This window comes from Bolinopsis microptera, chromosome 3 (assembly GCF_026151205.1).
Source record: "Bolinopsis microptera isolate Bmic1 chromosome 3, MBARI_Bmic_1.0, whole genome shotgun sequence".
In the NCBI taxonomy this organism is placed as follows: domain Eukaryota; kingdom Metazoa; phylum Ctenophora; class Tentaculata; order Lobata; family Bolinopsidae; genus Bolinopsis; species Bolinopsis microptera.
The window spans coordinates 7,944,487-7,970,355 of record NC_087074.1 but is presented as its reverse complement, the minus strand read 5'-3'; the positions used below and the strand labels follow the sequence as shown (position 1 = coordinate 7,970,355).

The following is a 25,869-nucleotide window of genomic DNA, read 5'->3' as shown; positions in this document are numbered from 1 at the left end:
AACAATTGAGTAGAACAAGTAGAGAAACCAAATGCTTATAAATACAAATTCTGCAATCGATATAATTTAGAAAACTCAAGTATAACCTAATTTCATAAAACAATAAATATACTCATGATGCTAAAATCGCGATCTCACTGGGTCACCGATATGAGATCTCCTACATATTCATTTTCATTAGTTGTGTCACTACCAACTAGTTTAGCTTGATCGATTGATCATATCAGATTATATCGATCATCGAGATCTTAATTCACTCGATTTTATGATGTCGATCGGGTACGGTCGATCGATCGTTCGACGCGATCGCTAGCTAGCTAGCTCGCGTGATCCGATCAAAACAAAGAACTCGCGTGCGCACCGTTGAATTCGATGACGCCGCGCCTTCCATATGTTCCCTTCTATGGTGAGTTTGGCACACTGGCACATGACCCACATTACGAAACAAGCTTGGAACACTGGTTAGTGGTTTGGAACAGTTTTAACACCTCTGATGGTAGTCAGGAATCTAGATAGTCATAGCTTGGCTGGACAGGAGTCTTAAAATTCGGAACTATCAATTCAGAAAAGTTAGCATCAGCGTTTGTTTATAACACAGAACGTCAACATGAACAACGCTACAACGAGAACGAGAACAATGTTAGGTTCCGATGTTTGTACGCTCATTCTTGCACTGATATGCTGTTGTGTGTAATGCTGCGGATAGTGTTCAATTGTTAGTAATATTCAACATTTAGGGCGGAGTCAGTGAGATCTATTAAAGAAAGAAAAGCAGCCTTTAGTTATCATACACAATACATAAGTAACACGGTAAATCATTGAGCGAGAAAATAAGCTATAAATTCTGCCATCATATTATGTACCTTAGCCCTCTGTTCATAGAAACCAGTTCCAGTTCGTGTGCTCATGCTAGACGTTCGAGAACTAGAGCTTCCAGCTGCAGCCTTGCGGTATTTAGGTCGATACCCGGAATTTGAACTTCTTTGGGTGTATTTGAACCTATCTCTCAGGTGCTGGCTGTAATCTTCACTTACTGTCACTGTACCTGCCCTGTTGCCTTTTCCTGGTTGACTGGGAATAGAAGGGTTGATACACTGTTGTTGATTTTGAAGCTAAAACAAGCAATCTTTGGTGATACATTGAGCATTTGTGGGGGTTCTTTCAAACACATTGCGTTAAACTGAACAGCTGAATACCAGAAGCAAAGGTAACAACTTACTTTTGCAATTTATCGTAAGTACGTCTCTCATCAACATTTCCCAGGACCTCGTAAGCCTCTGCTAGCTCCCTGAACTTGTCTGCACCCTCCTCAGAGTCATTTAAATCCGGGTGATATTTCTAGGGGGAGCCAGCTTTTAGCTTGTAATATATTGACCAACAAAACACTGGACGAACATGATGGTAACTTAACATAATCATGATAATATCATCAAGATAATTAGACAATTAGGTTAATTGCTAATTAGGAAACCCAACCTTGCTAAGCTCGTAGTATCTGTTCTTTATCTGCTCGTGAGTAGCAGCCCTGGACACACCCAGAACATCGTAATGTGAACTTCTGGAGAGCACGGATATAATACAAGTACGTTGTATCCACTTGAGGTGTCCCAGTGCAAAATGCATACACTTATCGGACACCGATTAGAAAATACCCAGACCCCAGATACCGACTCATCGACCTATATGGATTATGGGTGTTCACGGTTATGTGTTAAGAAGTTAAATATTATGAGAATCACCAATAATCTTTATTTCGTTAGTTTGAAAATTTATGTGTAGTTTGATAATGTTTTTTAGTGCAGTAAAAGAAGTAGTAGAAAAGTTCAACTTAAATTGAATATTATCAGTATTTTACATTTGACACAGTAGACCTCGATGGAGGCAAATACTCCAGAAACTGTTTTAATAAGATTTAATTAACTTCTATCATCACAAAATGAGGACCGTGAATGGCTCTGATCATCAATGGTCATCTCAACATGGAAAGATAAACAACAGCTAGTCCAAGAATCCACAGGTTATCAGTATAACAGTACACCCCGATTATACACCCTAAACCACCTAATTTAACAACAGTTATTAACGCTAATTTCTTGCGCAAAGCTCTGAATTGATCTTCAAAGGTGGCGCTCTGTGCTTCCTGTGCTTTCTCTATCAGGTAGTCGTCGTCATGGTTTTGTTTGTACCAATCTAGTCTGGTTCTTCCGGGCCGGTAATTAGGATTGACTGAAAAGTGAAGTGATCATACCGCCATAAGTCACAAATGCAAACATAATATAACTACAATTAATGTTTTTACAAGCATTAACATATATCCAACATAATTCAGATAAATACAATGCACTAGGTACTTTGAAATTTCGATTCATGATAAACTAAAGGTTAGATAATCCAAATTTTCTTACCGCCTGTATAAAACTCAGGAGTGTCTTTATAAGGATTTTTAGAGAGATCAAAATGTTCGTCATACTCTATCCGCTTCCTACGACATTTGACATAATTAGAACGAAAATTACTTTAAATCGGTAAAAGAGGTTTAACTTAGCTAAACGAACGTCACAAAAGTAAGCCCAGCTAAGCTGATAAACACCAATTAATGGTGACAAAGGTAATAACATTATAATAACATGTAAAAAACAAGACCACAAACGTGAGATTTGTGAGGGTTTTATAAGCATTAGATATCTCTGCGAACTTCTCTGACGCATTCTTATCTTTGTTCCTATCTGGATGGTATTCCTGGTGACAATTACTCGTTAGGTATAAAAAGTTTTCTCGGTTATAGGAATAATGAATTGCCTGAATATCGAATATGGCGGACTGGTGTACGGACTGGTTTCTTGGGTAATGGGTAATGGGTAATCCCTCAAGTATTATCATCTTGAATCATTATTTCAGTAAAAATATATCACAGTACCTTAGAAAGTTTGATATATTTAGCTTTGATTTCCTCAGCCGTTGCGTCCTTGTTGACTCCAAGTGTTCTGTAGTGATCTATTGTAGACATACCACGTGATACAACACGTGATGAACCACGGAACAGGGAGACACTAGATGTGAGGGTGTGTAGTGTACAGCATCTGAAATTCAAACCGATTGTCACGGATGTTAGCATGAAATATAAACCGCTCACCTGTTAGCATGTACGTACATTATATTTGATCACATTATTTTCACAGAAAATTTCCCACAACTCGGAGCATTCAAATTTCAGTTTAACTGAAAATTCCAACCTTTTTCTGAGGAAGAAACGAGGAGTTAAATTCATATTCTTTAACGCCTGATGGTAAAGTTTTTAGTGGATGTCTTTATCAATTTAATGAAAATTTATTCATTCATAATAATATGGTGATACCCAATAACGAGTATTAATTTTTGATCTCTTACGCATGAAGATTGAAAAATTATGTTAATAATATTTTACTTTATGGTTGGAATCTAAGCAAATCAAGATTTCAAAACATCCGAGCTTCAGATTATATAATAATACATTTATTGAAGAAATAAAATTCGTTAACTATTTCAACGGCTTTTAAAATAAAAGAACATTTTACATCAATCAAAATGAGTAGAATTCGGTTAAAACATTAATGTGTTAGTTTCATTTCATTCCAGCGGCTTATTAAAATATAATCAGGAAGAAATCTTGTCATGAATTGAAATTTTATGTAAAAAGTTATTTAATTTACAACAATTTGCTGTATGTATGTATGAAAGTCCAATTATTGGCAGTTAACGACAAAGAAAAAGGTAGCTATTTTTACGTCTTTTGAACTCCTTAAATTTTTTAATTTTTGAAAGCTCAGCAACTACCAAACTGATTTGCCTTTTAGGCGTATGAGACTATATTACATCATTAAGTATTTAAACAGAGAAACAGAACACATACTGAGAAAAGAACAAAATACCATTATCAACACAACAAATAATAAAGACATCTCCGGTCCTAAGGCTCTAAGGTCCTTATATCGCAACTTCAGGATTTGGTGTTTTTAGGGGTGTTATGAGGAGTTATGACTCTGTTCCCCTTCATATGAGTAGCAACATAGTCTGTAACCTCCAGCAACAAAGAGTGTTTAATTGTTCTGAAGGCTGGTAAAGGTTGCACCAATGTGAAATGCTCCGCAATCATTTTCAGGGCGTGGCACTTCATATCCTCGCTATTTACCTGATCAGCTGCTTTCAAAATTTCAATAACATTTGAAGTTTTAATGTTCGTTTCCAGACTCTTCTTGCAGTACGCTTGCAGCTGGTTGTTGGAGAATCCGTAGAATTTATCAGCAGTAAAAAGGTACAAAGAATCCTCCGGAGGTATTTCGGTATCATTATAGTAAATATAGTTCATAAGGGAGTTAAAAGCAGCTGGAGTGGGTTCCAGTTCACCTATCTTGATACCCACTGTGTCCTGTGGTGGGGGTAAGGACCGGTACATACCCCTGAAGTAAGTACATCTAGCAAGGAGAATAGCACGGTGAGCTCTCCTAGCGATCCCGTCTATGGTAAGGGTGATGTCACTCAGCTGCTGATCTCCCATCAGGGCCTGTAGGTCCTCTTCCAAGGACTGTTGTCCTGCGTCACTGGAAATGTGAGGTGATCGGATTGCTGTTGTTATGTTGGTTTTCAGTCGGATGAGCTCTATAATGCTTGATTTTTCCAGCAGTTCGAACTCTTCTCGAGTTATGATGGCTTTGAAGTTCTGATCTCTTATGATGAAGTTTTCCAGCACTCCGACAAGTTCAGTAAGATTTCTATCCTTAGCAACTTTGAGGGCTGAAAGTGCATTTTCAATGCTGATGTAACTTTGTATGTAGGTTATGCAGATCTTCTCCAGACGAGACAGTTGGAAATAGTTTGCAATTCCATAGACATCAGTCAGAGTAACAATACTGTTATCATCCTCTCTAACAGAGTGGGGGATTCTGTCCGTGTAAATGAAAGTCAGGACTATTTTAAAAGCTGCAGATGAAACTTTAGGAAAAGGCAGCACTACCCTCTCTCCATTGTCCAGATCTAGAACTGTCAGTATGTGATCACGGTTCTTGTGGTTTTTAGCATCGCATAACTGGTTTAACTGGTCCATTATTTTCATCCTCAGTATCGGAGACCGAGCAGCAACTATAGATATGTGTGCAAAGAGGGACTCCTTTTCAGGTTCCTCTCCTACCACAAACTCCAGATCACATAACATCTTGTTATCCAGCAATCCAGATAGGTCCTCTCTTAAGGTAGATTTTGGGAAGGAGGCAAAGATAAAGCAGTAGAAATTGTCGGAGCCCCTGTCACTTTGATCTTTTTTGAAAGTGACTCCCCCCGAGATGAACATGATGTTGTCGATGATGGTGGCGGCATGGTAAGACCTGTTACTTGGGACATGTTTACTGGCTTTGTTCCTGGATTTAACTATGTGCCAGGCAGAGGCTTCCGGTTCGAAACAAAACAGATCGTTCGGGGATCTTGAAGTGTTGTTCTGGCCCCCGAAGATGTAAAGACACTTGCCGTGAGATACCATGGTGTGTCCGCGTCTCCTATCAGGTGCGGCACAACAATTGTTAATCAGATCAGGCAGGACTATGGACCATGTCTTTGTTGTTAGGTTGAAAGAGAGGATGTCGTTAGAGGTTGAAGCACCACACAACCCTGAGAATGTGTAAAGCTTATCGTCAATAACAGCACAGACTGCGTGGAGAACTGGAGGGTGGATCTGACCATGTTGTTCTACTTTCTTCCATGTTGGATTATCATCATCCAGTGGTAACATCCACATGTCATTCAGCTTGTTCCGACCATCATAGCCACCAAATATCCACATGTGAGCATCATACACAAAAGCACAGTTAGCTGACCGTGGGTTGGGCTGGGTTCCTGAGATGTGTACCCAAGGGGTCCAGACCTGGCGATCAAACCGGAACTGGTGAACATCATTCTTGTTGGTCTGACTGAAACCTCCGAATATCATCATAGAGTTCTCGTAGACCACTGCAGTGTGATTGTATCTAGGAGCTGGTGGTCTGGTTTGAGGTTGCACTATTTTCCAGACCCTCTCTGTTATGTTGAAACTTATCATGTCATTCAAACCGTTCCCATTTCCTGGCAGCTCACTGATGCTGTCATTGGAGAAACATCCACCGAATATGTAGATGGAGTCCTTCCAAGCGACAGCAGTGTGGTGTCTCCGAGCAAGTCCAACATTTAGCTCGCTGGACTCCGGGAGTTTGATCCAACAGTTGAGACTCTGAGAGTAAGAGTCCAGGGTTATACCATCTAGTGATTCGTTCCTCGTTTGTTCTTTAACTCTGCAATTTACTATTGCAGAGCTCTCTTTATCGATCATCACGTGTCATCACGTGTCATTGGCATATCTAGAAGGATGGTAGTTTTAAGTTTAGTCAATAGTGAAACTTAATAATCTTTAAAATAGGATTTTAAAGATTGCCTATTAAGTCTATGGTTTTACATTTTACAAATATCGTAAGGTCATCAAAATTTCCATCGAATTTGAGTAAGACTTCAAAGCTAGTTTACAAAAAGACTAAAAAACAAAATACAACGCTTATACACACATCATTTAAATTGCAGAAACCCATGAACTTAAACGTATAAAATTATTAATCTGTTTATAAAAATCAGTACATACACCAGTTAAGGAAATAAAATAAAATTTACAGACAAAAGTAATCGTTCATGCACATTATAACAGTTAACAATAATTCAAGCATAATCGATCCCATTTTTAAGGATCTTTAACAAGAGTTCTGTATAATTCTGAAACATAGATGTTTTTTTCTCATCACCTTTTATTAGTTTTCAATGTGAAGAGTTTTAATGTAAAATGGACTTGTGCTAGTTGTACCAAGCTTAATTACCAAAATTTTGTGATAACAGTTTTCACGTGATCTGAACAATGTATAAAATGTAAAATTACATCCTTTTGGCTTTTTCGTAATATCATAACATTATGTCAGTAAATTGTGCCTCGTGCTATGGGTCCTAAATTCAGCAAACGAAATAGGATACACTCTATCTTGTTTTAAATTATCCGAAACATAATATACAGATATACAAATGCCCTTTTCCGCAGAGAAGTGCTCAAGGTGCAACATAGTCTTGCAATATAATTCTGAATGTGTCGATAATCAAATTAAAAAGATGTTAAAAGGATTTTATTTAGTGATTGGTTATTAAAGTTGAAACTTCAAAATAGTCATGGAATTACCCAGTTTCAAAATCAAAAGTAGTATTATAACGAAATCAAATTATAAATTACTACGAATTTAAAACAAAATATTAACCAAAAAACAAACAATCGTATTTGCAATTACTTGAATAAAAAAATGCGGAATTAACCTTTAAATTTATTTCTTAGTTTAGCCCTAATAATCAAATTCGAAACGACAGACAAATTGTATAACAAAAATATCTGACACGTCATGACACAAATTCGAGTACAGTACATAATATATAAATTATTATCAGATTAAAACAAATTATAGTCCGATATATCTCTTCACACAAACAAGCTACAAAACAAAACGGAAAAGATCAGATAGTTTAAGAATACAAGTAAATGCAGACATTATTTATTATTCGTTGATGTTAACATTCCATTGGTAACAACGCATATTGTATGTTTTGAATTTAGTCTTGGGTAGAATTATTATATTAAATAAATAAAATAAATAATAAATTCTAACATTTATTACACGCTTCGACATTAAAATATACCCAACAAAGATGTACATTAAAGTCATTCAAGCGAGACTTAGTGTTGAAATAGCAAGATTATGGACTTTTTAAACAGTTCAGATTTTATGAACAAATATTTGTATGAAGTTACCAAAATTATGCACTTTCATATCAGTTCAGACATTATGGACAAATATTAGAAATATTATCAAAAGCTAGTTGGAAATAAAACGTCTTTAGGGCATTTTTAAAACATTCTACAGATGATAATGATCTCACTGAGTAGGGTAGTTCATTCCAAATTTTTGGTCCACAAAACATAAATGCAGCATCTGTTCGTCTGAAATGAGGAGCAGGAGGAACTTTCAACAAATAAAAGTCATCATCTAGTCTGGAACTTTGTCTTCGTACTTCCCTTAGATTGACGTGTCCTTGTAAGTACTGAGGGGCTATGTTATTAAGACACTTGAAGACCAGAAGTGATATTTTGAACTTAATTCTGAACCGAACAGGCAGAAAGTGGAGCTTTTTGAGGTAAAGCAAGATAGGTTCACGTAACTTTTTTCCGTAAAGACCAAAGATAAATCTAGCAGCATTGTTCTGTATCTTTTGTAGCTTATGAAGATTCTTTTCTGTTATTCCATAATAGACTGAGTTGCAGTAGTCTATGAAACAGAGGATATTGGAGTGAACTAACTGAACTTTTAGGTCATGGGAAAGCTTCGAACCGATTCTTGCTAAGTCCCTTTGATTCAAATAACATACTCTGGAGACAGCATTTATTTGAGAGTCCAGATTCATTTGGTGATCGAAAAGGAATCCCAGGTTCTTGGCCTTGCTAACAGGGCAGATTGAGAGGTCTCCTAAATCCATTGTCTGGATTGGGCTGACATATGGTCCTATATCAATGAACTCTGTTTTTTCATCATTCAGTTTTAGGAAGTTAACTGTCATCCATTGCTTTATCTCCAGAAAGCAATTTTTCACAGCTGTTAAATCAGGATTAGAACTGTGAACATCAAAAGTAAAGTACACCTGTGTGTCATCTGCATACAAATGTATCGAGAAACCATATTTTGTGACAATTTCTTCAAGATCTCTGGTATACAATATGAACAGTAGTGGTCCTAAAATGGATCCTTGAGGTACACCAATATCCAGATAGCCTTCAGAAGATGTGGCTTTTTTTACTTTAACCTTGAATGTGCGATTATTAAGGTAACATTGTAACCAGCTGAGTGCTAGTTCTGTAATACCATACGCATTCTTGAGTTTCGTAAGAAGGAGGTTATGGTTTATGGTGTCGAAAGCAGCTGATAGATCTAAGAGTAGAAGCACAACATTCGATTTGCTGTCAATCATCATTAGAATATCATTATGTATTTTGGTAACTGCAGTTTCACAACTATGGAATTTTCTATAGCCTGATTGATATGGGGAAAACAGGTTGTTGACATCAGCATATTCATTTAATTGGCAATGAACTACTTTTTCTAGTATTTTGGACAGATAAGTTAGATTGCTAATCGGTCGATAGTTTTTCAGCTCATCAACATCTAAGGTAGGTTTCTTGAGTCCAGGCCTAATAGATGCTTCTTTTAGGGCAGATGGAAACTTTCCGACTCTTAGTGATTCATTCACGATGTAATGGATGATTGGGAGAAGCTCGGGTAAGCAGTTCTTGAAGAGCCACATTGGTATGACATCGAGTACGCTTGATTTATTGGGAAGACTCTTAATTAAGGTTTCAAGGTCTGATAATGAGACTTCCTTAAACTGATTAAGTCTACACTTTGCATTATCTATCGAAGTAGAGTCCTTGGTACCTTGACCGTTTAGGGAAGTGTTTTGAATTTCCTTCTCAATATTAGAGTAAATGGTCTTTACTTTTTGATCGAAGAAAGTCTTGAGTTTGGCAGCCACTTCGGTATCTTCACCATTTGGCAATTTGTTGGAGCCATATTCCTTATCTAAAAGTTTATTTATGACTTTATAGGTCCCTTTCGAGTCTCCTTTGCAAGAACTGAGCTGTTTATCATAGTAGCCATCCCTAGCTCGATTGATAGTGATTTCTGCGTCAACACCATTTTTCAAAATGAGTAGTTTTAAACTCATCATTCTCTGGATACTTTTTGGCTTTTCGTTTTGCCCTTCTCCTCTCTCTGACAGCAATTTGACATTTATTATCCCAAAAATCAGACTTTTCAGCAGTAAATCGTTTCGTAATAAGTGGGGCATGTTTGTCTAGCACCTGTTCAAGGACATTTTGATAAAGGTTCACAGCCTCGTCTAAGGATTGATATTCAGAAAGGTTAAGCTCTGAACAAAACAGATCTTCCCTGAACTTATCGATGTCAATTTTGCTTAGCTCTCTGACATCTTTTTCTTCATATGTACGAGCTTTATGAAGATCGAATGTAACTGGGACCTGAAAACTTACTAGATAGTGATCAGAGCTGGTTCCAGTGCTTGTCTCTACCATCATATCTGTTACAGACAATGAGTCACTTACACAGCCTAGAGTAAATAACAAGTCCAGTGTCCCGCCGGAGATGTGAGTAGGAGAGTCGACATGCTGAAGGAAGCCTTTGCTCTCACAAAGAGCAATAAAGTTCTGGGCAGCATTATTGTATATGTCTTCAACATGGAAATTAAAGTCACCACAAATAATTGGAGATCCAGTTTTAAGCAGAAGATTGTCCAGGTATCCATCAAAGTCATCCATAAACTTAGATATTTTTGTTTCATCATATTTCGCTTTGGCCTGAGTGCTGCGATAAACTACACATAGCCTGATAATCTCACCAGCAGTTTTAATGACACATTCAAGTACTTCAAAAGATGAATATTTAGTAACATCATTGCGTACAGGCGATATCATTTTGGGGTTGAAGAGAAAACCAACACCACCTCCCCTACCTCTTCGAGGGGCACTGATAATATCGAACCCAAAATCACGGATTTCGGCAAACTTTGCCCGATCATTAGTTTTTAGCCAAGTTTCCGTGATACAACAGATAGAAATCGAGTTATCTTTAAAAGCATTTCTAGTACGCCACAAGTTTTGTTGCATAGAGACCTTGCGTTGAAACAACCAATAGAAAGCTGTGATTTCTGTCGATTAGCACCTAATTTCACATTACGTTTTTTGAAATGAAGTCAGTGTTAGCAGCAATACGTTTAGTTTCTCTTAGTCTTACCAACACAGGACAATCGTAAGCTGCCGCATTATGTGTTCTTGAATTCTCGGCATCATTAGTGTGTGTTGAAGCCAAACATCGAGCACAGGCATGTTTGTCCTTCTTCTGCTTAAATTGGCATGCTGAAGACCGGTGACTTCCCATACAGTACATGCAGGTAGGATGTTTATTTGTTTTGACTTCATTACAGTCAACAGAAGTGTGTCCAATCATTTGACAATGATAACACTGTTTGATGTAGAAGCGATCAGTTACTTTGTATCTGCGACTACCTAAATAGAGAGATCCTTGTTGTTGGTTAAAGAGGACTCTATAGACAGATGGTGATAGTTTGATTCCAATAGTGAGCTCTATGCGTTCCTGCTTATCGTTGGTGAAACGTTTTATCTTATTGAGATAGACAATACTGATAGTGTGCCCTGCTTCATACAAATCTTTGATGGACGAGTTTTTCTCCACAATTTGGGCGACTAAGTGGTTCTTTTCAAGATCCCTAAGTTTATCGGCATCATTCCCTACAGCTGTAGTGTCTATATCGTCAAGAACTTCAGAAGAAACACCATAAATAGTAACTTTTGGCAGCATTTTGTTGCCATTCTTAGACTGATATCCATACGAATCTAAGGTATTTCCATCATTGAGAAGTGAAGTAGCCTTATCACGAATTTCAGCATTAGGGAAGCCAATTGAAACTTTCTTGTTGTTTTCATTACATCTGAGAAATACTACTTGACTGCTCTTTAATTTATCAGTAGCAAATTTTTTCACATTCGTCATTGTTGCAGCATTTACCGATTGTTCTTCTTTCGGGGACAGAATTAGAATCTCGGGTGATGAAGGTTGTGTACGTGTTGGAGCAATTGGAACATGTGCAGTGGTGGTTGAGCAGATGGTGTGGAACTGTTTGAGTCGGTAAACAAGCTGGAATAGAGAACGTCCTTTGTATGAGAAACAGTACCGGATTTTGTTACAACAGTGTTTACTTTATTGTCAATAACATCATTGATATTTTTCGTGAGGTCTTCTTTTAAAGATGAAAACTGTTCAGCAAATTGTTTCATAAAATCAACCTGATCTGAGGATCGCTCTTGAGCTCTCTCAGGTTTCTGGGACAGTTGTTCCTTCAGCAAGGTTTTAAGTTCAGACATCTCTTCCCTGAACTCCAAATATTAGCAGTTCATAGAACTGATTTAAGTGTCCTTCAGAGCTGAAAGAAGCATCTTTAAATTATGTAATAATCTTACTGTATTGCTGTTTAAATTAATTGATTCTAATTTTAATTAAACTACCTAATCACAATAAAAATAAAATTAGTTTTAAAAATATCTAGTTCCTACTTCCTTCCCAGCAGAAAAATAGATATATTCTTTTAAAATCGGAGTAACACCTTTAAAACACATTGACCACTCAAAATTAAAATTTCCCAAATTGTCCAAGCTATGCTCCCAGGCCCACAGAAAGCTGTTTTATCATGCTTTAGATGCAGGTAGAGGATCTGCAGCGTTCATCAGTTCATCAGGGCTAGTAAGTTGACACCTTGTATCTTCATCTCCGTCCTGAAATTATGGATGTTTCATATCAAGGGGGTTTAAAACTTTGATGGAAAATTTGGATTTACAAATAGAGCGGACCTTTTTTTTTAACAAGATAGGCTCTCAATTACTAACAGGAGTTGTTGAAGCTTTAGGTACACCCCCTTTGAGAACATCAGAACTGGGGACAATAGGGGAGCCAGGGGTATCATCATCAGTTGTCAGAGGGTTCTTGTCTTCTCTTGTAGTCTGAGGATGCGTGTAGAACCTGGAGATAGGGATTATTTGTAGTGAGTTAATGAGTTAAATTTTAGAGAAATGAAGTAAACTTTATCTTATTCAATTATCTAAGTGAACAAAAATCATGTATACTTAATACTGTGCGTGAGTAGACATCTAGCATCAATATTCTAGTACTAACATTGCTATGACTAGGTTACATCCCAGGAAAAAGGATACAGCGAAAAAGCAGAAGCCATTCATGATGTGTTCAGTTTTATTGTAAACCAACAGGATGAGATCAACAAGAGCACTTTCAGCAAAGCCCTGCCCAGCCGCCATCAAACCCACAGCAGTACCAACTTGCTCGGGCTCAACGAGAGACAGGATAATTGATTGGATAGTTGGGGTTGTTATAACAATGAATGAGTTCAACCCCATTCCTGAAAAACAAATATATTTGAAATTTTGAAAATTGAGAAAATTATGATTGAAAAGCTAAAATTGAATAACAAATGTCAACAGTTCAGCAAGCCTTTATTTGCTTACCTATCAGTAGGATAGGGCTATTTGTAGCAAATGCTAAGAAGAATGTTCCAACAAAACCCATAAATACTCCCACTCTAACAATGGCAGGTCTGGAGAAGTGGAACATTTTCAAAATTCTCACTGTTAATACACTCTGAAGGGCAAGGACCAACATAAAACCTGTAAATTATAAGTAGTCAGTAATTTATTTTTTGTGAAAGATAATATTAGTGTTGAAATGAAAATGAAATATAATATGGTTTTATTTGAGGCAAATGTGATAATATGCTAAATAATTGCAAACTAGATTTACCTGAACCGAAGTATGCTCTAGAGCTAGTTGTCCACTTGAAGGGATCTGCAAGTAAATACACTGTGACCAGGATAGTAATTGGGGAAATGACTCCTACTGAGCTCAGTAAGAACATGAAGTTGGCACTAATAAACTTTCTAAGGAAAGTTTGATACTTGAATAGATCAATGGTATTATGGTACTGGAACTTCAAGGCCTCCACAAAAGTATCGAAAAATCCATTCTGCCGAACACTAGCTTTAATTCCTGATTTGTTTTCGAGTGGTTTCAGACAGAGAATTCCAATAGTCAGAGTGATAGCCATCAATGATGTCGACAATAGTCCGATAATCCAGTATTTTGTCGTGACCCTCAGAATCAGGCCACTCGTAACTGGGCCAAGCACAGACCCAATAAGACCACAACCCAAGATTAAACTAAACTTGCCAGTTTGTTCGGAAGGTGGTGTTGTAATTGACACGTAACCAATTAAGAAGCTGTTGACAGTAAAGGTAGAGCCTCCATTCAGTCCTAAGATGAACCCACAAACAAGCACGTACATCCAGGAGTGAAAGCCAGTAATAAATATTGTGTTGGTGAGGAGCAGAGTGGACCAGATCATATTTACAGAGAGAAGTGTAATGATAGCAAACTTTTTGCCCACTGCATCAGAATATCCACCAAGCAAAATCACAAAGATTGGAGCACAAACACCCTTAAGGGGGCATACACCAAATCTGTCCAGACCAAATGACCTCATATGCAGTTCAATGACCTTCTAGCGCACCGTTTCCACACCAAAAAAAATTATTTTGAGAATACCCATTTTTGTAATCGAGCATTTCCTGGTTGAGAGTGCAATTTTCGGAAAAAATTATTTTGCGGTTGAGACGCTATAAGTTAATCATTTCTTGCGGTATCGGGTTGAAATTTTGCTCGCCGTTTAGTCACATCTATTTCAAGGTGTGTGTAAAATCTTGATATCGTATCTAAAAAGGCTGGTGTGTTATGAATTTTTAAAGTCAAAAAGCTAAAATTGTCCTTTTCAGGCTTATTTTAACAAAAAGACAGTCAGGGAAGATCAAATTGTTCTCTGAATTCTGGCGCAGTTTTTGATGCCCTCAAAAATGTTTTTACTCATTCAGCTTCAGATCTATTGGACCTCAAAGCCAAACAACAAATTTAGGCACATTTTTCGTTTTTAATATTTACTGATTTTTCTAAAATTTTGATAGGAATGTGCTAGTGACTTTTTGAAGGGTGCAAAATAACCGCAACTAGCACATTTATATATGAGTTATGAACAACAAAACACCCTTAAATGCTTCCCTTTGAAGTTATGGGAGAAAATGTGATTTTTTATCTGCAAAGCCAAAAAATCCCATTTTCTCCCATAACTTCAAAGGGAAGCATTTTAGGGTGTTTTGTTGTTCATAACTCATATATAAATGTGCTAGTTGCGGTTATTTTGCACCCTTCAAAAAGTCACTAGCACATTCCTATCAAAATTTTAGAAAAATCAGTAATTAATATTAAAAACGAAAAATGTGCCTAAATTTGTTGTTTGGCTTTGAGGTCCAATAGATCTGAAGCTGAATGAGTAAAAACATTTTTGAGGGCATCAAAAACTGCGCCAGAATTCAGAGAACAATTTGATGTCAAGCATCAAATCAATCCGATCTTCCCTGACTGTCTTTTTGTTAAAATAAGCCTGAAAAGGACAATTTTAGCTTTTTGACTTTACAGCATTTATATAGACAGCTAAAGACGACATATCATTGGAAATTACATCCCCAATATCCTTGCATGTCACATTAGAAGCATTTTCCTTATAGCATGCAGCAATGAGTGTCACATTTTCAATTCCATACTTTTCAATTCCAATAGTTACATATTGCAGAGCAAGTTACAATATGTAACTGGTCCAGAGCATTAGCCAGGCAGCTTCCCGGTAATTCGAGCGGCTGGGTGGGTCCTGGGCGGGATTGGTGTGGGTTCGTGCTCCTCGTGGTATGGTCTGAGATCTGGGGGTTGGCACGGGGGTGCGGCGGGGATGGGTGAGTGGTGCTGGCTGGAGGGACGGTTACTATTCATACCGACCAGCTTAAGCAAGTAAAGTTGTTTGCAGTCGGGACGGATGGGAACTTTGAATCGACAGTTAGCATTGCGATCCTGGCTCTTGTCAAACTCTCGGGCCTTGGACCCGTTTCTCGGGGCTAGCACGGGGGGTTTGGGCTCCCGCCTCTCGTCTGGGGCCTCCTGGACGCTTTAGAATTGCTGGGATTATAAGTACGGCGGCGGAGTCAGTCCTGAGCACCAGAGCATTCGTGAAGACTCCGCCCACTTACTCTGATTTATCTGACTGTAATTCCTTTCAACCCACTTCTTGTTCGTGTCTTTCATTCTTGGATTGATTGGAACTGCAGCCTGGAGTCGGTTAAGTGACCTTGACGTGGTAAGGGGGCTTACTGGGCTTCACTCGACCTGCCGAAACTAAGCCGTACTGTCCAGCTGGGCATCACTGGACATAAGTCGCACGTGCACTTCTTTTGGCTATTTAACTCACCTGATCCTTCCTTCCTGAGCACTCACAGCTTTCATTCACATTGAGCTATAGGGTTTTTGAAGTTTAGGGTGTGCGCTTCAGGTCGGGCCCTTAATGCCGATCATTAGCACCCATTTTCCCTGTTTTATTGGGCGGCATTTCAACACTGTCGTCGTAGTATTTCTCAGCATCTTTCTACGATTCGCAGAAAGTGTTAAAACTCACGATACACCCTCACTGATCAACCATTTGCTTTATAGATTGTGGGTAGAGTGTGCTTCGGCAAACACGAATGTATGTGCACGGACTCTTGGGTCTGACTCATGCACTTTGTGCACCGTCCACGAACCCTATAAAGTAATATACTGTAACAACACCAAAAACCAACCTTTACTACCAACAGTGGTGCCAACTGGAGGGACGGTCACTATCCATAACGACCAGCTTAAGCTAGTAAAGTTGTTTGCAGTCGGGCCGGATGGGGACATTGAATCGACAGTTGGCATTGCGATCAGACCAACAACCTACTTTCAACCGACCACTTTTGACTCTCGGCAAGTCTCAATGGTCCAACCGACATACGACATTATTGTGTTAAAAGCTAAAAAAAATCATATCTTCGAGCGGGTGCGCGCACCCACGTGAGAACATATGGTCACAAACAAAAGATAACAACAAACACAATTTCACACACAAACGTCTATTGAGCGGACTGTGGGAGCCATGTTCAGGGAAGGTCTGGCGGGGGCTGTTTGTCTGGAAGGGACCATGCGTACCTTCTGGAGGGCCAGCTGCTGCTACCCGACCCTGTCCAACTCCTCAGCGCCCCACCGGCAATGATAGGTCATAATACCTGTCTAGGGGGAGGGACGGCTTCCACTCCGCTCAATGACGCTCAAACTAGCACAAAAAAGAAGAGACGCCAAAAAAAAGTTAAAAACTACTATTGCAGCATGCAATAAGCAGTCTGAAACTTACTCTGTCACCCAAATTAATCTCAAACGCAAGTTCAATGCATGGAAAACCCTCCTTATCAACACTCACGGCCGGAGAAATCCAATCATTCTTGCAACAGAACCGTACTCTAATAACAAAAACCTAATACCACCCATCAATAAGGATCTCACCCAATATTACTACAAGGTCGGGATAAAAGACCCCGTGCCGCTATTGTACTGCACAAAAACCTGACAGTAAAATGTTGGGAACTTACACAATTCACAACACCCGATCAAGTGGCCATTAAAATCCAACTCAGCTCGACAGAACTCATTCTGGCAGCTTCGTACATGGATATAAATGGGCCGGGTACCCGCCACAAGAAACATCACCTCTAGCAAAATACGCAAATGATAACAACATCCCGCTCATTATAGGGTCGGACACCAATTCCCACCACACCCTTTGGGGGAACAAGGCATGCAATAAAAGGGGAGAGGAGCTTCTTGACTTTCTCTCCTCCCTAGGGCTGTCATGTGCCAACAAAGGATCATCCCCAACCTTCCTCAACTCTCGAGGCCACAACTCAATTATCGATCTCACAATAACAAACCAGTTGGGAGGAGATCTCATTAGTAACTGGCATGTTAGTGACCTTTACTCCAACTCTGACCATCGCTATATTATGTTCGATATAACTACAGGGCCAAAGAAGGAACCCAAACAGATCCGACTAGTCAAAAACACTGACTGGGACAGATTTGATGAGATCCTATCGAATAACCCCAACCTTAACAACACACAAATCAACACTACGACTGAAATTAATCACAAAATAGACATAATCAATACTGCACTAAAGGAAGCCTTCGAGGAGGCATGCCCCATCACTTACATCTCAAGTTCCGTCCGCAAACCCCCCTGGCTAACTCAAGAAGTAGAGGAAGCACAGAGGGGAATAAGACAAAAACTGATTACTGCCCGCAAAAAGAAGACTGATGCCCTGTGGCTCGCTCTTAGAGAGAGCAACAAACAATACAACAGACTTATAACCAACTCCCAGCGTAATGCCTGGAGAACTTTTTGTCAGGAAACAGAGTCTGTTAAGGAATCCGGAAGGATGAATAAGATTCTGAAATCCTGTAACGACAACAAACATACACTAGAAGCCGTTTACAAACCAAACGGAGACATCACCAAAAATGCAGAGGAGACATTGGAGGTCATGACACGAACCCACTTCAAGGATAGTGTCACTGATCCGCCAGTGCCTCCACCTGGTCCTCTACCAATCACCACCACCTTACTCAATACCATCTACAGCCCAGACAGAATCGAGGAGGCTCTTAAATCTTTCGATCCGTTGAAAGCTGCTGGACCCGACACCCTCAAACCTATCATCATACAGAAAGCTTGGACACACATCAAAGACATCACCAGAACCATTATGACAAAAAATCATGAAACCCAACACATTCCAACTTTGTGGAAAGAATCCCTTAGAATCTTTCTTCCAAAGCCTGGAAAAACTGACTACAACCAACCAAAGTTATTTCGCACTATCACCCTTTCTCCAGTGATGTTAAAACTACAGGAGAAGGTGATACTGTGGCATATGCAACACGACCTTAATATCGCTAAAGACATCAACAAACGACAATTTGGCTTTAAGAAAGGATGTTCAACCGAAGCAGCCCTTCATAAAGTTACTCACACCATCGAGCGCAGGATAGCTAAGAAGGGATATGTCCTAGGCGTCTTTCTAGATATAGAGGGAGCTTTTGATAATGTCTCTTTCAAGGCTATTTCTGACGCTATCAAGACCACGAAAGTGGATCTGGCCACAGCACAATGGATTATCAACATGGTAACTAACAGATTCATCACATTAAATCATAAGGATAAGTCGACAAGGGTTCGGATCCGGAGAGGGTGCCCTCAAGGTGGCATCCTTTCCCCTTTCCTCTGGAACCTGGTAGTCGATGATCTCCTGGCCTACACCGCAAGAGACATACCAGGTTATCTGCAAGCTTTTGCAGACGATCTGCTCTCTCTAGCGGAGGGGAATGATTTAGACATCATCTGGAACAGAACACGCAAAACCATCAACACAATAGAAAAATGGTGCCAAACCAAAGATCTATCCATAAGCGCACTCAAAACACAAATAGTCATGTTTACCTGGAATAAGAAATGGACACTAAGACCTGTGGTGGTGGGTAACACCACTATAGGTCTATCCAAATCTGCCAAATTCCTAGGAGTGACCCTCGACAGCAAGCTCAATTTCAATGAACATATCACCAATACCACCAAAAAAGCTACGGCATCCCTTATGCAATGTAGAAGAGCTGTCGGCCCCACTTGGGGTATGAGCCCTAAAACATGCAAATGGATGTACACCGCTGTCATCAGACCTATTCTATCATACTGCTGTAGTATATGGATTAGAGCAACCCAAACAGACACCAACGCGAGGAAGTTCAAACGAGTTCAGGCATTGGCATTGAGAATGATGTCTGGTGCCATGCCTAGTACTCCCTTCATCGCACTGAACCACCTCACTAACACTCCAGATATCATACTTTTCCTGAGAGGTGAAGCAGCAAAGGGCACAGCCAGGCTTCAAGCTTATGGAAGCCTAACCCTCGAAACTATCGCCCCCAGAAAAGGTACCATCACAACTCACACCACTATCAACAAACAATTCATGGTAGATCTCAACATACCACCCAAAGCAGAGAGAGACCTATCTATACCAACCATGATGCTTGAACGACGCTTCACGGTCACCACTCCTGGAGCTGACAACATTGGATATAGAGGCTCACTCCAAAACACCATCGACAACATCCCCAGTGAAACCATCACCTGCTACACAGACGGGTCACGCACAGACTCAGGTAGCGGGGCTGGTTATATTATCACCACAGACAACAACAACACTACACTAGATGAAAGATCATTCAAGCTTCCCGATTATTGCACCGTTTATCAAACAGAACTCACTGCCATCATCGAAGCTTGTAAATATCTATCAACTTATACAAACACACACATCATCATATGGTCAGACAGTCTCTCCTCTATTCAAGCCATATCCTCACCTTCAACGAGGAGTAGGACTACTAGAGACTGTTACGACACCCTCAATACACTCGGATCCACTAACACCTTAGAGATCAGATGGATAGCTGCACACATTGGATTGTGGGGAAATGAAAAAGCAGACGAGCTGGCCAAAAATGGTACAACCAGTGAATCCACTTTGAATTGCCCAATTCCACAATCTTACATCAAACGCCTGATCAACGACAACGTCACAAAACTTAATCAAGAATCATGGATTACTGATGGTCCCAGACACACTAAACTGACACTTGGACATAAAAACATCAACATCATCAAAAATCTCAACACTACACTCAGTAACAACAGACAAAATTATAGAACTGCAGTGCACCTCATCACAGGACATTGTGGCCTCAACAAACACCTACACACCATTCGCAAATCAGACACAAGTGCTTGTCCTAAATAGGGCGACGAAGAGGAGACTGTCTCACACTTTCTCGGACAGTGCCCGGCTATTGCCCAAATAAGAGGTCAATATTTCCGGGACTACTACCTCTCTGTCAATGACATATTCGACAACCAACACATCTCCACCATTGTCAACTTTACAAACTACACTAAACGCTTAGTGGTGCCAGAGGAGTTGGACCAGACAGGTGTAACATAGCGACTACTTTAACGCCGTCTTATTTCGCCTCTCTCTTCCACACTCAACCACCACTTAAGCGTTTATCTATGACACACCCCACAACACTTACCATCATCCTTGATTACACATCTTGATTCCACTGGCATCCTCCCACAGGACTGCCATACCCCAGAGGTAGGCAAAGCATTCATATGCTATACTCTCGTGGGCCAACCAGGCCCAGCCTCTCTAAAAAAAAAAAAAAAAAAAAAATATTGCAGAGCAGGAACAATTGCAGAATACAGACTTGTTGAAAATAGGTTAATAAATGCGATAACATAGGGAAACTCAATACCACATCCACCCATCTGTTCTTCTGTACTTAGGAAGCATTTAATTTAAGTACATGGTAATTAATTTTTGAAATCTTGTAATCATTCTTGTTTAAACTCCTTTACAATAAATCATTTTTGAACGAAATTTGTATTACAAATCAACCAAAATGCAGTTACATGTAGAGGTGACTGATGACAACAATCAGGGGTAACCAATACATCCAATTGTCTACATAATCAGTCTGACAATCAGCTTGGCCCCAACAACTGCAATAAGTGGCAGGCTGGTCGCACATATAATACGATCACACACTCTTAGTAATGAACCATAGCCTCCTTTCTATGACTTCTGTCACAGTTGATTTTACATTTTTTCATTTTAAAGGCCTTTAATATTTTGGCCAGAAAATTCTTCTCTAAATAATGTTTAATTTGTACCTGCCAAGTTTCAGTGCAACCCTATCAGAAATGTGGGAGGAGTAGGGATTTTCGTTAAAATTCTTCATTCTTGTGTGTGTTAGAATTACACATTAATATTATATGAGCTGAACTCTTGCGTGTGTTAGGATCAAGATAAAGATCTTACTCTCCTCTTTAAGGAAACGTCATAAAATCAAGTTCCATGATCAACCATATTGGAACCCCCAAAATGGTTCCATCGATCTAGACTATAATTGGATTGCTGGGATAGCCCAAGTTTTCAATGATTTATTAACATTTGCACGGATACACGACGGACACAATCATCTAGAGAAATAAAAATGCTGATATTTTATTATTTCACACGAATAAAATAAGTATCTAACGATTCAACAATAATATATCGATTTAAAAATTTAAAACAACCATGATCTGATAGCTAGAAGTACCAATCTGTTTATAAAAATCAGAAATCTATAATCCATAATTTCCTAGCAGTAGACATAGGTCAAATATAAAATCAACAAGCATGAGCACTGAGCAGTACGTTGTAACCAGAGTATTAACAAGAAGTAACAAGAGTAGAAAGTTATTATCAGAAATGATTTTCGAATATTCTCGATACGGGAGGTACGTATCGAGAATGACTCGGACCGAACATTTTTAAAGTCAAAACGTTTTCAAAGTTTTTCTGAAAAAAAAATCCGGTCGGTTCCTAATTGAGATCTAGTAGTAAGGTGCTTCAACAAATTTATTAACCTATACCAATTTTACACACTGCCAAAGAAAATACTGCTCCGATTTTGAAAATAAAGATAATCAACAGTTACAACCAATCAAATATCGATAAAAATTACAAACTTTAAAATAAAAACCATACAAATATTAATCTTTAGCAAAAACAAAATTAATCTTTTAGTATCTGTAATTAAAAACGTACGAATAACAAACTAAAACAAGACCAATTTTAGTTAAAAACATAAATGCAATGATTAATTTAGCTGTTCAAAACAATGAAAAAATGTTAACCTTTTTTTAATTATTCAATTCCGTTAGTATAATCACATTAAAAACAGTATAACTGATAAAACTGGTAAAAAGAAATAATTCCATTTAAAACTTACAGAAGAATCAGAATTAAGATGGGTTAAATTGTCCGCAATCTGGCTCATGGACTCACAAAAAGCTGCCTTTATCTTTAAGCTTCAGATGCAGGTAGAGGATCTGCAGCATATATATTATCAGGACTAGTACGTTCACTTTGTCCACATCCATCCTGAAATGATAAATTTAGCCTAGTCTTTTGTGATAGAAATATTCGCCCACTGCCTTGTTACTTCTTAAACGCAAAAAAAGCTGGAGGTTCAATATCTTTATGGAAAAATTAGATTTACAAAGTGGAGTCCTATGTTCATCTTTTGTGAAAACAAGATAATATGCTCTGCCCCTCAGGGAAGTACCCCAAAACACTCACAGGAGTTGTCGAAGCTTTAGGTACACCCCCTTTGAGAACATCAGAACTGGGGACAATAGGGGAGCCAGGGGTATCATCATCAGTTGTCAGAGGGTTCCTGTCTTCCCTTGTAGTCTGAGGATGCGTATAGAACCTAGAGATAGGGATAATTTATAGAGTTAATGAGTTTGAGTTAATTAAAGTACATTTTTCTGATTTAATTAGTTAAGTGAGCAGAATTTAAGAGTATTGGCCCCCACCCCCCCCCCCCCCCCCCCACCCCCAGTATTCTATACAAGTATTGAAAAAGATCTAGTACTCACATTGCGATCACTAGGTTAATACCAAGAAGAAAGGATAAAGTGAAAAAGCAGAAGCCATTCATGATGTGTTTAGTTTTGTTGTAAACCAACAGGATGATATTAACTAAAGCACTTTCAGCAAAGCCTTGCATGGCTGCCATGAAACCGACAGCAGTACCAACTTGCTCAGGCTCAACGAGAGACAGTATAATTGATTGAATCGTTGGGGTTGTTATTACAATGAATGAGCTCAATCCCACTCCTGAAACATGTTCTCATGAAAATTTTAAGATATTTATCTACAATTAGTTACTTGTAAGCTTACATCGAATCAGAAATGTCAACAGTTCAGCAAGCCTTTGTTTACTTACCTATCAGTAGGATAGGGCTATTTGTAGCAAATGCTAAGAAGAATGTTCCAACAAAACCCATAAATACTCCCACTCTAACAATGGCAGGTCTGGAGAAGTGGAACATTTTCAAAATTCTCACTGTTATTACACTCTGAAGGGCAAGACCAAACCCAGACCTGAAATATAAAGGTATTAGAAAAATGAAAGTTCAGGTTTAATAGAACTAAAGAGCTAAAAACTAACGAAATTGAAGTATCAAACAGGTGAAAGTTATAATTAATAAGGCAATTTTTGAATTTTTTGTGAAGTATAATAATTAGTGTTAGTAAAGTATAATATATTGTTATATATTATTAAGCAACTGTGATTCACAAGTAACAAGACGCTTGATTTACCTGCACTAAAATAACCTCTAGAGCTCGTTGTCCATTTAAAAGGATCTGCAAGTAAGTACACCTGGGACAGGACGACAATGGGGGAAATCAATCCAACAGAACCTAGCATGTACATGAAGTTAGCACCAAGAAACTTTCCAAGGAAAGACTGATACTTGAATAGATCAATGGTATTATGATACTGGAACTTCAAGGCCTTCACAAAAGTATCGAAAAATCCTGTCAGCTGAACATTAGCTGAAATTCTGGTTTATTTTCGATAGGTTTCAAACAGAAAATTCCAATTATCATAGCAATGAACATCAATGACGTAGACAGCGCTCCGAGAATCCAGTATTTTGTTGTGACCCTCAGAATCAGGCCACTTGTAACTGGGCCTAGCACAAAGCCAAGAAGGCCACAACCCAAGAGCAGGCTGAACCTGCCAGTTTGTTTGGATGGTGGTGTTGTAATTGACAGGTAACCAGTCAAGAAGTTGTTGACAGTAAATGTAGAGCCTCCATTCACTCCTAGGATGAACCCATTTGCAAGCACATACATCCAGGATGGATAGCCAGTAAGAAATATTGTGTTGAAGAGGATTACAATGCACCACACTATATTTACAAAGAGAACTGTATTGATAGCAAACTTTTTGCCCACTGCATCAGAATATCCACCAAGCAAAACCACAAAGATTGGAGCACAGACAGCTTTTACAGTATTTATATACACAGTTAATGATGACATGTCACTGGAAATGGCATCTCCAATATCTTTACACGTCACATTAGTATCATTTTCTTTGTAGCATGCAACAATGAGTGTCACATTTTCGATTCCATACTTTTCGACTCCAAGAGTTACATATTGCAGAGCAGGAACAATGGGAGAATACAGACTGGTTGAAAATAAGGTTATGAATGAGATCAAATCAGGGAAGCCAATACCACATCCACCCATCTGTTCTTCAGTACAGCTAAGAAATAATGTTAGAGAACTTTATGATTGTAATCTTGTAATTTTTCCTATGTCTTTTAAAATAAACCACTTTTCGACGAAACATGTCCATGTATTCAAAATGAACTAAAATGTGACATGCGACTGACGATAATCAAGGGTTTGTCACAGGTATCACATGATGAAAAAGCCTAGGCAGGGTAAGGCCTAGAGTATTTAATCTGGAAATGCATGGAAGCCAGTTAACAGATTAACAACAAAAAGAGGCTAAGAGATACTTTGTCTATTGTGAATCTATATGAATCAATCAAAAATGTGAGGTAGAGCAAATATTGGTTGTGCGTAGAAGAAAGCATGGGAAGAATTATAGACAAAAAGGAGAGGGGAAGGAGGTGATGAATGGAAGGAAAGATGATATAAAGAGAAGAAGTAAAAAATAGATTTTATTTTATAACCACACTAAACGTGTAAACTAGCAAACTACGATGGAAGTAATATTATTCAAGAAAACAAAAATTTCAAGAAAACAACAATTTTATTTAGTATCAATTAAAGTAAACAAAAATATATATTATTTTTGTTTTTCTTACAAAAATACATATAAATAAAAAGAATCCAGGGTGATACAGAATCGGAGAGTGCAGACCGTGAAGTTTACGCACACACCCTTGCCTCCTGAGTTCTTGGTTGGGTAGGCATTTATGCTCCAAGTCCTTGACATACGTTGCATGCCACTTTTCGCGCGATGCGCGCGCCGCCGAACATGTATCAACCAAGTCTGTAACATGTATCAACCAAGTCTCTTTGTTCATTGTTAAAAGTAATAAAATTTATCTCAGGAGTTAACTTCATTCAACAATATAAACAATATCGATATCAACTAATCAGTGATCAGATAAACTATTACAAATGTTTGAAAATCGATCTGAAATTAAGCTTTTCAGCTTATAGTTCAAGCATGATAGTAATAGTAAGAGTTTGCTGCTATAATTTGATAACTGCAATTTAAAATTGCCACTACTGTGATGTCA

At 38.6% G+C, this 25,869-nt stretch overlaps 6 protein-coding genes across 7 annotated transcripts in view; 2 read left to right on the top strand and 4 right to left on the bottom strand.

The window, feature by feature from the left end:
• LOC134812251 (2-oxoisovalerate dehydrogenase subunit beta, mitochondrial-like) overlaps positions 1-25,869 on the top strand; it is a 704,467-nt gene that overhangs the window by 331,197 nt on the left and 347,401 nt on the right. The window lies entirely within an intron of this gene.
• Positions 13-1,681, bottom strand: LOC134812835 (dnaJ homolog subfamily B member 9-like). The gene is made up of 4 exons (XM_063820410.1): positions 1,477-1,681; positions 1,220-1,338; positions 864-1,071; positions 13-696 (listed from the first exon to the last, which is right to left on the bottom strand). The coding sequence occupies exons 1-4, from the start codon at positions 1,621-1,623 to the stop codon at positions 577-579; spliced, it is 594 nt and encodes a 197-aa protein (XP_063676480.1). The 5' UTR covers positions 1,624-1,681; the 3' UTR covers positions 13-576.
• On the bottom strand, positions 1,815-3,276 carry LOC134812162 (uncharacterized). Its single transcript, XM_063819402.1, has 5 exons — positions 3,234-3,276; positions 2,918-3,080; positions 2,651-2,739; positions 2,406-2,482; positions 1,815-2,226 (listed from the first exon to the last, which is right to left on the bottom strand). Exons 1-5 carry the CDS (start codon positions 3,266-3,268, stop codon positions 1,970-1,972), a joined length of 621 nt encoding a protein of 206 aa, XP_063675472.1. The 5' UTR covers positions 3,269-3,276; the 3' UTR covers positions 1,815-1,969.
• LOC134812161 (leucine-zipper-like transcriptional regulator 1 homolog) lies at positions 3,483-6,894 on the bottom strand. Its single transcript, XM_063819401.1, has one exon. The coding sequence runs from the start codon at positions 6,329-6,331 to the stop codon at positions 3,977-3,979; it is 2,355 nt and encodes a 784-aa protein (XP_063675471.1). The 5' UTR covers positions 6,332-6,894; the 3' UTR covers positions 3,483-3,976.
• The window catches only part of LOC134812160 (transient receptor potential cation channel subfamily A member 1 homolog), a 54,628-nt gene continuing 32,252 nt past the window's right edge, over positions 3,494-25,869 (top strand). Inside the window, exon 1 of the mRNA XM_063819399.1 lies at positions 3,494-3,499. The gene's annotated coding sequence lies outside the window, so the exon portion shown is untranslated. The remainder of the gene's footprint in view (positions 3,500-25,869) is intronic.
• On the bottom strand, positions 12,054-24,873 carry LOC134812603 (proton-coupled folate transporter-like). 2 transcript variants are annotated; one of them, XM_063820089.1, is made up of 5 exons: positions 23,900-24,853; positions 23,523-23,680; positions 23,173-23,413; positions 12,551-12,683; positions 12,054-12,439 (listed from the first exon to the last, which is right to left on the bottom strand). In XM_063820089.1, the coding sequence occupies exons 2-5, from the start codon at positions 23,626-23,628 to the stop codon at positions 12,353-12,355; spliced, it is 567 nt and encodes a 188-aa protein (XP_063676159.1). In that variant the 5' UTR covers positions 23,629-23,680; positions 23,900-24,853; the 3' UTR covers positions 12,054-12,352. The 2 variants fall into 2 exon arrangements, with proteins under 2 accessions (XP_063676159.1, XP_063676160.1); XM_063820090.1 differs by lacking the exons at positions 12,054-12,439; positions 12,551-12,683 and adding exons at positions 21,114-22,672; positions 22,871-23,003 and having other exon boundaries at positions 23,900-24,873.